The 12,166-nt window shown below is 37.4% G+C and overlaps 1 protein-coding gene across 6 annotated transcripts in view; it reads left to right on the top strand.

Moving 5' to 3' along the window:
* Positions 1-1,037: 1,037 nt before the first annotated feature.
* Positions 1,038-12,166, top strand: part of cfap46 (cilia and flagella associated protein 46) — a 46,440-nt gene continuing 35,311 nt past the window's right edge. For 5 of the 6 annotated variants that reach the window (XM_023839914.2, XM_023839921.2, XM_023839950.2 and 2 more), the window contains exons 1-13: positions 1,038-1,147; positions 1,372-1,433; positions 1,552-1,673; positions 2,902-3,033; positions 4,291-4,355; positions 5,238-5,402; positions 5,823-5,946; positions 6,228-6,322; positions 7,362-7,520; positions 9,030-9,129; positions 9,313-9,411; positions 9,613-9,803; positions 11,429-11,657. In XM_023839914.2, the coding sequence (XP_023695682.2) occupies positions 1,122-1,147; positions 1,372-1,433; positions 1,552-1,673; positions 2,902-3,033; positions 4,291-4,355; positions 5,238-5,402; positions 5,823-5,946; positions 6,228-6,322; positions 7,362-7,520; positions 9,030-9,129; positions 9,313-9,411; positions 9,613-9,803; positions 11,429-11,657 (1,569 nt within the window). In that variant the 5' untranslated portion in view covers positions 1,038-1,121. The remainder of the gene's footprint in view (positions 1,148-1,371; positions 1,434-1,551; positions 1,674-2,901; positions 3,034-4,290; positions 4,356-5,237; positions 5,403-5,822; positions 5,947-6,227; positions 6,323-7,361; positions 7,521-9,029; positions 9,130-9,312; positions 9,412-9,612; positions 9,804-11,428; positions 11,658-12,166) is intronic. The other variant, XM_023839940.2, reaches the window with a different exon arrangement.

The following is a 12,166-nucleotide window of genomic DNA, read 5'->3' as shown; positions in this document are numbered from 1 at the left end:
GGAGCGGGGGTGTAAAACCCATTCCCTTCACCATTGACTAAACATCTGTCTCTACAATAGAGGAAGAACTCCATTTTCCTCAAGCTTTTCAAAGATAACCGGCTGGATTAATTGACATCTCCAAATTGGCCATGGTGTGTGTGAGTGTGTGCCCTGTGATAGACTGGCACCCTGCCTAAAGTGTATCCCTGCCTTGTCTTCTGTGCTCCCTGGGGTAAGCTTCAGTCTGCCTGGGGTGGGCTCATTCCCCATGATCTCAGCCATATGAAATTCTGGAGGATGGGTTGTTCCCTCTAATGGGAGACATTTCTTTGTCTAAATAAAGAGACATGTTATGGCAGTTTCCTTATTTCCATACTCTCCTTAAACCTCTGAAAAGGGAATTAATCTACAGTACTTTGAACTGAGACGCTGGTATAGCGCAATTTTACTCATTAGGCCACCTAGGCTTTTTTGCACAGTAGTTGGTAAATTAATGAAGATGAGAAACATTAAGGAAACCTATGTGGTCTAGTTTCAGTCATCAATGGCACCCTGTTATTTTGTCAGATTGAGGAAGTGCGCTTCGTAAAAATCAAGAAAGAATGCAGTGGAGAGACGTGGAAAAAGTGCTGTGTGTGATGTAAGATAGTTACTGGACACAGTATCAGACTTTGTGAGTGAGTACAGCCATGTTCAATAACTACAATAACCAAGGAAACAAGCAGAGCAGACTCACCTTTTTGTTTAGCAGCAGATGGGAAGATATATAGTAGATAAATTAATTTCCTGCTCACCAGCAGCAGTACGCAGGGCCAAAATACCTTCACCAGTGGCATATCAATTCTGGGGTTATAGCTAGCCAGCTATAACCAAAGTCACCACAATGCAAGATAATTGATAATTATATACTGGTCAGTACAAAAATCTAACTTTTGTTCAACAATATCTAGCAAAACATATGGTGTAATTATCCTGTTAATATTATCGATGGTTGCACAAACAACAGCAACAACAAACGTTTGTAGATAAAATGTATACTGGGGTTGTCATGTATTGGATTAGGTGTCAGAGTCTCGTGGCCCTTCCTCTTCCGGTGGCGTTACTAACGCGTTGCTAAGGCACAAACCCAGCCTCGGTGCATGTGTGTAAGCAAATGCACGGCACGGTAAGACAGCCGTTTTAAAAGAAAAGATAATTGCATTTCTGGGTTTACCAGAACCGAGGTCCCTTACACATTTTCGACTGTCGATTAGCTGGCACGATACAGTTAACGCAGTTAATTTACTAATGGCGTTTTATAACTTTTCTTCTTTGCTTGAATATTTTATATGTGCTTGCTTAGCTTAGTTAATAATATATATTTGTGCAAGTATTGTTGCTATTTTACAGGAAAGTAAACAGCGTGGACATTGAAATTCGACAATGTTTGACTAAAGCAGAGACACTTAGAGGTAAACCGTTTGCAACAATATGCGTTTTATATGAGTTACCTACTTATACGATATATATTAATTTTGTAACTTAAATTGCTTTCTTTCCCGTTTTTCTGTGGTGGCTGAATTGTCGTAGACACCGATGCTCTGAAGGCAGCGTACACTTTAATCAAAGATGTCACTAAAGGAAAAAGTGCAGCCGATGCAAGGTCCCTTTGCCCTGAGCTGTATGTGGTTTGCGCCGAACAAGCGATCCAGGTAAGATGGGAGAACAGCGCTGTTTGTCAGTGGTGCTGCTGCAGTGCTGTATTCAGCTGGCTCCTCACTTGAATATGCTGTGCTTTTATTATTTTACCTCATTTTGCCCTTTCAGGCAAATAGAACGACATATTCTGCGATAAATTAGCGTATACTAAATATCATACTACAATACTTCTCCGTAAAGACATTAACGATATAAACTTTTTCTGATAGGTCAAAAGCAGTCAGTATTTCTGTGAATAACACCTGTTGTATCACTAAATCAGCCATTACATAGAAGGAATGGATAATGTAGCTTCTCACTTAGGTAGGAATGGTTTTCTCTTGTATTCCAGTTCAAGCCTAGTGCAAAAGATTTCTGTTCAGTGGGTGGTGCTTATACACTGTACCTTGAGAAAACATTATGTATCATAAAGGCTGTGGGTTGAATGTGTCACTCCCACATCAGTGAGGTTGTCAGCTCTACCTCCTTCTGCCTACCCAAAGTATTGATCTCACTTTCACATAACCATCGTAGACTACATACAGTATGCTTGCGCTTCCCAGAATTTCTTTGTGAAGCCTTGCGTGCTTTGTATGATTCTGAGTAACTGTTCTGGGTCCATTGGTGAGGTCTTGTTGTGTTGTTTTTCGACAATTGATCTGTTTTAGTTTGTGTTTTTCTCCGTCGGGTTTTCCCAGTAGAAAATCCAGTAGATATCAAACCTTCATGTCCATTCCCTGTCTCTGCAAGTTTATCAGTTTTTATGAGAGAATGTGCTGTTGAATTATCTGGATACCATGTTTTTAAATTACGAAAACTGGATATCTCAATGGTGTGTGTGCGTGCGTGCATGCGTGTGTGTGTGTGTGTGTGTGTGTGTGTGTGTGTGTGAATACTTGAGTGGTACTTGATGTGTCAGTCCTAAAATTTGTCCTGAAATTACTGTAAATTTTATTTCAAATATGGCACCTTTGTAATTTGGGCCATGCTTTCATTATTTTTATATTTTTATTATTTTCTTAAGGGACAGTAACTTTATTTGCACACCTATATATGCTGTCACATATAAAAGTTTATTAATAATGGCAATTCAAGTGATTTACACACAAATGCTTTAGTTTTGTGAACCTGAAGTGTTAAACAGACACTAAATGTAGTGTAGTCTTGGTTTATATATATATGTGTGTGTGTGTGTGTGTGTGTGTGTGTGTGCGTGTGTGTGTCTCCTTATTTGTGTTTCAGCTTGGATGCCCAGAGGTCGGCAAAGACTGCCTAATGATGTACTTCGAATCAGGTCCAGCTGCTAATCAGTTTCTGAGCAGGGCGTACCTGTGCCAAGGTCAGCTGACCTCTCCAGTGACTTTTGGAAGTGTGGTAAGCACACTGTACATTTTAAAACTTTTCAATGGTGGTAAATGATTCTCAGTTTCTTCCATGCTTGTTTACATTCAGTATGACATAATACCATAAGTTGCTTTAGCATTAGATGTGGCAAATTTTCAAATCCACCCCCTGTGGACTCCATGAAGAGGAACTGTTTTAAAACATTGTTTTTTTTCTACAAAGCAAACGTTTCAAAATTTCACATGCAAGTCTGAATCTCTACGCAGATGTAGCCGGGTTTTGCGTTAAAACATCCTGGTATTTAAGGGAAATCATCATATCATTGATCTCTACAAGAGCCCTTAAACAAAACAACAAAGCATCCATCATCCACAACCATATTTTAGTAGACCCTTGAATAACAGAATGACCCCAATCTTCAATCAAAAGCAACACACAAATAGAGATGGAAAACAAAATCAGTTTTGTAATGGCAAACTTGAATCTTATTTGAAACTTGTGGTTGAACTTGAAGAGGGCAATCCAGAAGTGCAAACCTTAAAATATTCCTCACACAGGACTGTTGCACAATCTCTCCAAATGCGTGTATTGACCTTGTTATACTTCATGGATGTCACATGCTTTTCCTTGTACAAAGTGTAACAGTTAACATGTGTAAAAGTAGAATTAGAAACTCCATTACCCCAAGATTCTACTGAACTGTTCAGTTTTAAATTCTAATCCTTGAATTCTTCATTGACTCCATCACCATCTTGCTCAGTGTACATTCTCCTCTTTTCAAATTTGAAACTGTTCCAGAATTCTGAAAATGTGTTACAGCCCTCATCATGCCTAGTGGTATTTTCAACAGTTTGCATATTTTTTTATACCCGGTCTGTGTGGATCAACCGCTGTCAGTCTCTTTTCTGTTGAGATCTTTGGTTCCCCCCAATGGTGATGAATGACAAATGAATTTTACATACATGCAACCTCATATTTATACCCCAGGGATGCAGGAACTGGGGAAAGGCAGCGATCAGTTCCTGTAGACTGAGAGGAGCTAAAAACTGTAGATAATCACATCCATTTTGTTTGCTGTTATTTTAAATCATTTTAGGGACTCTAATGATTTTGAAACCTATATTTTTAACTATAAAATATACAATACACGTTTTAGGGTACAATTCATTATGTTTATGAAGATATTTCCTTAAATACTCTAGTTTTGCTGTATGTCTTTTTCTAATACATAATGATAGTAATGAAGGTTTTTAATTTGTTCTTTTCTTATCTTTCATTTCTTTTCAGGTAGATGTTGAAAAAGCCATGCTTTACTTTTTGAAGGCTATAGAGATTTCAAAGGAACAACCCAGGTATGTCATTTCATATATGGATATCTCTTTGGACTGCATTCATTGTTGCAAGAGAAAAGATGAATAATCTGGAAAAAAAAAATAACTTCTGCTGATTAGTGTAACATGAAGCGAAAGCTTTGGGTGTTGTGAAATGAATTTCAGCTGAAAAGAGAATGCATTTATTTTCTGTTCAAGGGAGAAAAAAAGTGCACTTACATCAAAAAATTTTAAGTTTTACGACACAGAGCATTGCATGCATTCATCTTAGCCACTAAAATGACATGGACCTTGTATGTGCTGCCCTGTTTTAAAATTCTCTGTATGCTTATTTTAGTACAAGAAAGGCACCACGGGTATTGCAAGCAAGCCATAAACCTGTCACAAAAGGCATTACGATCAGTAGGTGGAGTAGAATCTGTAAGCAGCCTACTCTGAAACCATTAGATGTCAACACAATTTCTGGAATTTCATCAACAAATCTCAGTTAATGCATATAATCTTAGCATAAAAAAAAATGTCAGTTAAGACCAAAGAGAACTTATATTCAGCGTTCATTTTGTTTGGTACTCCGTCCTAGTTTAGGTTGAGCCCCGCTTTATCTACAGCCTGACAGTATTCAAGGCATGGATTCAATAAAGGACTGACACAATTGCCTTGTCCTGCTGACAACACTCTGGTGGGAAAATTAAGAACCAAACGAAAAAACTTTATTTTTCTTTGGTTGTGCACTTAAAGACTAATAGATGCTGTTTTTTGACTGCATAAGTTAAGTACTGGCCTGGTCTGTAATTACGAGATGCATTATCTTTAATTTGAGATTTGCAAAACAAATTTTCCGAGAAGTAACACTGCAAACATAATAAATGTGACTGTGTGTTTTTCTGATCTTTCTTTGGGCAGATACCACTTTTTGGTGTTCAATGCCTCCGTGCTCTACTTCCAAATGATCCAGCCGTTGCTGAGACCCGGCTTTCGCCAGCACCTTGTCTCAAGTCTGGCACAGGTTGTGAAGGCCCTGGAGGAGATTGGAGAGGCCGACCACAGATGGAGGGCCCAGCTCATGTTGTTAGTGCCCATAGCTGCAGCTAGCAAAGCTGTTTTGATCCTGTTATGTTTCTCCATACATGCAATAAATAAAACAGAAAAAAACAAGGCGGGGAGTGATGCAGAATGTTTTCCAGTCTGAATTATATTGTGTATTTGAACAAATTCAAATTGTACTTGCTCCTCAATATTCTACTTCACTGACCATTTTGCTACAACAGTTTTTTGTTCCTTGCTCAGAGAGAACTGTCCTTTAATAAGTGGATCTCGTGCTTATATCTTATTCCTTTACATATAAAATGCATATATTTAATCCATTTTTTCCATACACATTCTTGAAAGTGACTCACGTATTGTCAGAATGGTCTGTGAGAGATCCTGCAAGAATTGCATTTGAAGTATTTCACTATAAATGTGAATATATTTACCTGTTTTCTGCAGACACTTGGTAGAGTGCCTGGTGGAAGCCGGAAAATCAAAAGAAGCTGCCAGCTTTGCCAAACATACTTCAGACTTTATTGAAACAAATGCACCTGATCTCTATCCAAAGATTTTCTCATTACAGGTGAAATGTCATTTGTCAGTCCATTGTTCTTAATTCGGAATTTGAGATGATTACATTTTTTAATCCAGTTTCAACATACAAATGTACTTCCCACAGAAGTACAAGTTTATATCATTATGCACAAACTTCACCCCACATAAATAAACTTTTGATCAGTAGTATGTAGGTCTGTGTATTCAGTAGGTCTGTGTACTATGTAGCCTAAAATATAAATAGATTTGAAGACTGATGGGTGGATGCAATTTTCAAAGTATTCGATTCTCCATTTCTATCCCTTACAGGTACGACACAAACTTTTAGAAATGTCCAAAGCCTTCAAGAAAACCGAGACAAGCTTGACATTAGCAATTATTTATAAAATTCAGAAACTCAAATGGTAAGTGATTTATTTTTACATATTACTCCGGATCCTGTGAAATCCTGTCTCTCTCTGAATAATGAATTGAATTCTTGGGGTTCTCAACTTGCAAAAATGGACCATGGGTGCTTCTCGTATTTCATGATAAAAATGTATGCCGTTGCAGTGCTGGTGTGGGGGCTTATATTTGTGGGTGTTTGGCATGTAAGAAAAAGCACATGGCTGATTGTCCTTGCTGCCTGCTGCAGATGTGTATTAGTTGTTGAATATTGTTTAAGTTTAAGACACTAAATTAGTGGCTAGTTTATTAAATATGGATGCTTGTTTATGCACACAGCTTTTTTTTCAAACTGTAGACCATGAGTCTGCACCAAATATATAAAACACACAGACACGGTAAACAGGTAGTAAAGATGTTAATTTACTATTCAATTAAACATTATTATGGTTATGATTGCTGATCTAAGTGATTTTGAACATGGTGTGATTGTTGTTGCCATATATGCTGGTTCCAGCTTCTCAGAAACTAATTTTCACGCACTATAGTAGCCACGGTTTACTGACAATGGTGTGATGAACAAAAATATAAAACATCCAGTTGATGACATGTCTGTGGCCTAAAACAAAGTGCAAAAGTAATCGCCCAGTACAACAGTGTTTTTTTTAGAATGGTTTTTCTCTGTAAATGACTTGTTTACATGACTTGAAGCAGTTCTGGGTCCTACCCTGTAACAACACACTTCATCATGTAATAGCACCCACATTTTGTAATAATCTGGTACATATTGTATTCGATAGCTTGAAAGCAATATATAATAAATGTCCCTGCATTTTGTCATTAGTTTTTACATATTGTGGTGGTTATTACATAATGTATACTTTGCATTATGTAATAAACAACCAAAATAGATGTCTTCATTGACATTTTATCAAGTTATTACACAATGCGGTGTTATTAAACAATGTGTTGTTACATACCCGGTACAAGCTATGCCCACCTGATAAAGTGGCCATTGAGTGTATGTTTGTTAATGTTTTTTTTTTTGTGTAACTACAGTGAAGCAGATTGCCCAGGAATCCGTAAAGATTATCCTGCAAAGCTGAAAGAAGTCTTCTTGCTTCTCCTGCCCTCAACAACGGTTCACTCAAAGGGGAAGACCAAAGATTCAGAGTTGAGCCTTGGAGGGAGCATCTTAGCTATCACTCCAGAAGAGAGGTATGTATGAAGCTGAAAATCACACAGATATGAGATACAATGGAAGCAAGGAACCATGGAAGGAACCGCCATATTTATGTTTGTTCCTTGGTGTTTTCCTACTGTGCTGATAATTTAAATGATCAAGTAAGTAAAATGTTCTTTTTAAAGTATTCTATTGGTTTTAATATTTCCAATAGTGATTGAGTTTGTGTGTTTTATACTATCTCAGTGGTAAGGAAATGATTTAGGAGATTTTACTATTATCATTTTGGGTGAAAATCAGAAGATGTCATGATTGTACTTTCCATTAACTGTGTTTGCAAAATCAGCTTTGATGCTTTTATTGCTGATGTGTTTATCTCAGAACACATTTCTTGTTTGTGAACATGAGATTTCCAAGGACCTTATAAAAACAAGTTAATGTTCCTTTGGATTGAAAATATTACAGCACCATTTCTATACACTCTACCCTCATCAGTCTGTGGTAGCTAGACAGTATAGAAATGGAGCAAATTGAAACCTTTTTTTCTTTCAGGATAAGAGCAAGATAAATGCTTCTCAGGAGATAGTAAAATAACATGTACCAATGTCAGTATTGATAATAATGCTGATAATATAGAATATCTAGAGTGGTTTACAAGTTTGTAGGTCTTTTTTGCTTTGGCTGATAACGGTCCAAAAACATCGAGAGCAGGATGAGTAGTATGCAGTGGAGGACACCATGGAATGAACTGCCAAACTCAAAAAAGAACATTGCTGCCTCTCTCAAGTTTACCAGTGACCATCTGGGTGACTCTGATAGCTCTTGCAGCATGAAGCATAGCTTCAGGGCTGCATGCAGTGATTAGGGAGCAATTACTTTAAGATTTCTTGCAAATCCTTTAGGAGAATGTCAGAGTTTCTGTCGATGGCATTAAGCTCAAAGCGCAGCTCTGATAAATAAATGAAAATAAATGAAATAGCTGAAAAGAAATGTCCCAATTGGGAACGGGCAAATCGAAGTCGACCATAAACAAGAGAAAATGTTGCTGCACAATGTGAGCAAGACGATCCAAAACATGCCCATGAGTTGAAGCCAAAGAGGCCAAAATACCTCAAAGGTTAATAATAACAACGACAATAATAATAATAAACTTTATTTATATGGCACTTGTAATACATGAAATGCAGGTCAAAGTGCTTTACCTATAGGATAAAAATTAAGAAAGAAAGAAAAAAACAAAGCAGCTATACAAAACAAGCAGTTAGCGGTATGGTAAAAAGATATTGCAAACAGGTAATATAAAATGACAATATAATAATGGACAAGACTGGTTAAAGGCTAAGGTTCCTTTTTTAAAATAAAGACTAAATGCTAGGTCAGTGTTTAAATTTTTTTTGTCAGATTTTCTTCACAATCAGATAACCAGCATCATTTTTAGAGTAATTGTAGGAATATAACATAAATAATTTGGATTTGTTTTGTATTTCAGGCTAAAATAGGCTAGTATTTTTGTATTTCAACTTTTCAAATTTCATTTGTTTTAGAAGCATATTTTTTCTGGAGTTGGCTTATCTGTCCCTGCAATTGAAATATCCGGATTTGGCTGCTGACTGTTTGAGAGAACTTGAAATGGGTGATGTTTCTGTAAGTACATGTATATGCTGTTCACTTCCAGAATCTGGTTTATCTGTCAGTTAGCAGGCAATTGTTATATTTAAATAAACCAAAAAAAAAAAATCTGACATAATTATTATGTGATCCGAAAGTAAAATGAATGGAAGTCATTATTTTCAACCAAAATAGTTAAACCCATTATTTCTGTGCTAGGACACTAAGTGGCTCATTAAGCTGGAATGCTTGAGAAGTGAACTGGATGTTCACAGAAGGAGAGCAAAAATAGAAGAGTACTCCAAAAACGATGTGGAGGTAAGCAGGACCATATTTGTGGAACTGATAGGTTTTAAATGCGAAATGGAAAAACATAAATTAATTGTAATGTTTGTAATATAATTCATTTTAGTAATTCTTGATGGTGATCAGAGTTTTGAGATGATGCAATGAAGTGTGTTATTCCACACGGTGGGGGGGGAGAGAGCACCCCTGATGATGCTAATATACATACTTTAGGATCATTTGAGGATAGTAAGGAGACTGGATCAGTGCCTGCAGAATGCAGTGGGAGAAGGTGACAGTCCTGTCATACTGGCAGTGTGTGCGACACTATGGAACGTTTGCCTACCTCTCCTTCAGCACAATCTCAGGAAGAGAATAAGAGGCCAACTCGTCCGATTGGCCCAAACGCTGGAGGACATCCACAGGTGATTAATATCCTTGGCAAAATGTTTTCATCATGTCAATCAATTTTAAAAAATGCGAGCCTCTAATACTTAAAATCTTCTAGAAATTCTTTTACTAATCTAATAAATATGTATGCAGTTATATTTAAACTGAAAGACTGACCTCATATGAGCAGTGCTTTAGTATTTCAGGTTGATTTGAGCAGATTTAAGCACTTGCACCTATGGTCACACAGTGGAAAACAGGAAAAAAGACTCCTTAGTTAAGCTCTGTTGGCTTCTGGTTTCAATATATATGAATCAAGTATATGCTTTTTAGTATACGATAGAATAAAGACTGCAATATATCTAGATTTGTAGATTTCTAGAAATGTCTAGCTGCTAGAAGTGTTAAAAGAAAAAGTGATGGCAAAGCAACTCTATGAATATATGAGCCATAGGGAGGGGCTGTCAAAAAAAGTTTTAGTACCTCTGGTATAGACAGAGACCAGGGGGGGCACAATGTAAATGTAACTCATTATTATTCAACTGGGGCTTTTATCCGAGCTCTTGGTTGCTGGCACACTGCTGAAAAACTGTCGAAAAAGTACTAAATCGTCCTTTAGCATTTGTTTTTGTCTGCGGAGGGGGACCGTGCTGAAACCTGGGGATTCCCCACAGTCGGGAAATGCAATTATATTTTGGGATAAAAGTCTGTAAACAGAGCATGGTTAGAACAAAGCAAAATCTTATATTATAACAAAAACTAGAAATTAGTCTTTTAAATGAAAATCAGCACAGAATGAAAAGTTGCAAAGTAAAATATCTTGAACAACCAAAGCAAATAATTCAGGAAATAGGAAAGCAGGAGGTAACACTGTGTTATGATGGGTTGCCCCTGGCTTCCCTCAATTCATTTTTGTTCATTTTTGGTCCCAGCTGATCCCACTTGAAGAATGTGTTCCAGTGAGAACCAGCTGGACTTCATTACCTGTGAATGTCTTCTGGCATTAGTGCAGTGATCAATCACCAGTGCAAAGAAAAACCATTGAAACCGAGCCCCATTGAAACTGAGTCCAACACTGTAACTCTGCTGGTTTTGAATAACAATTGCTAGATTGCTCCCATATTCAGTAAAATGTATTTAGTCACCAGGAAATATTTCTTCTTCTATTGGAAAAGCACTGGTGTGTCGCCTGTGTGCTTTAACAGGCCACACACATATTAGGGAAATATAGAAACTCCAATAATTCGTGTGAGAGGAAACCAGGGAACATTCAAACGTCACAGGCAGAGCGGGAATGAAACCTACGGTTTAGGTGTGAGCCAACACTGCTTCCCGTTGGATCACTCTTCCCCTTTAGTGGGAGCTGAGCAGCATTTAATAATATAATGCTATTTTACTGACATTTATTGTTCAATTACATTATATTTCTTGACAGGAAAGTCCCTTTTTAAAATCATTTTACTGAAGTTTAGAATTGTAATGGAGAGACTGCCTTCTGCCTTTTTTATTTTTTAAGTTGTGCAAGCAATATGAATTAATTCACTTGTTTTTGAGCCCTATGCAATTTTGATAACTAGTTATTTACATAGCACTGTACATATAGATAATGCCACAGCTTTAATTCATTTTATGTGTATTTGTCCTTGTGTGCATCTTGCAGTCCACTGTTGGAATTGCGCTGTCAGATTCACAGTGAAGTTGGCGAAGCAGATGCAGAAGAGGATCGCTTGGAATCTGCGCTAGAACACCTGCAGAAGGCCTTGCGTTTGGATGAGAGAGGCCTGCACCTAGAGCGCTTATCCACGGTCCTGCATCAGCTGCAGATACAAAGCATGATGTATAAGACCCCAGAGAAGGAGGAAGATCAGGCCGCATTGCTGATCGACCAGGTGTGTAGACATGTGCATTAATATAACCTTACTAGTGTGGCTGATTAACATGAACTTTGTTTGATTTAAATATAAAACTTCCGTTGTTATTTTGTTCGCTGCAACACATTGAAGGCCTCACAAAGTAGAAGCAATTTTTCTGCTTTTTATTTTTTGGTATTATCTTTTCAACAGTTTTATGCAAAATACAACTATATCAGCTATTTTAAAGAGACAAATATTATGCATCTTTGAAAAATGACATCTGATGGACTGTCATTTTGCGGCAATGTTTAGTTGTAGGAATGAGATTTTCACAATGATTTCCAGTGATGCCCCTCCGCTCTTAACAGGTGGTTCAAGTTGGCTGGATGGCACTTGTGTACAATTTTCATATAGGGCCACAAATTTTCAGTGTGACTCAAATGAGGATTTCAGCTGAGCCACTAGAGAATATATACAGCTGGAATGAGACTCAGTAAGTAGTAATGTCACTTCAGACCTTCAAAGTTGTGGGATCAAATCCCACC

Source organism: Paramormyrops kingsleyae, chromosome 3 (assembly GCF_048594095.1).
Source record: "Paramormyrops kingsleyae isolate MSU_618 chromosome 3, PKINGS_0.4, whole genome shotgun sequence".
NCBI lineage: Eukaryota > Metazoa > Chordata > Actinopteri > Osteoglossiformes > Mormyridae > Paramormyrops > Paramormyrops kingsleyae.
Note: the sequence above shows the minus strand (reverse complement) of the source record. Positions and strands in the feature narration are given on the sequence as shown.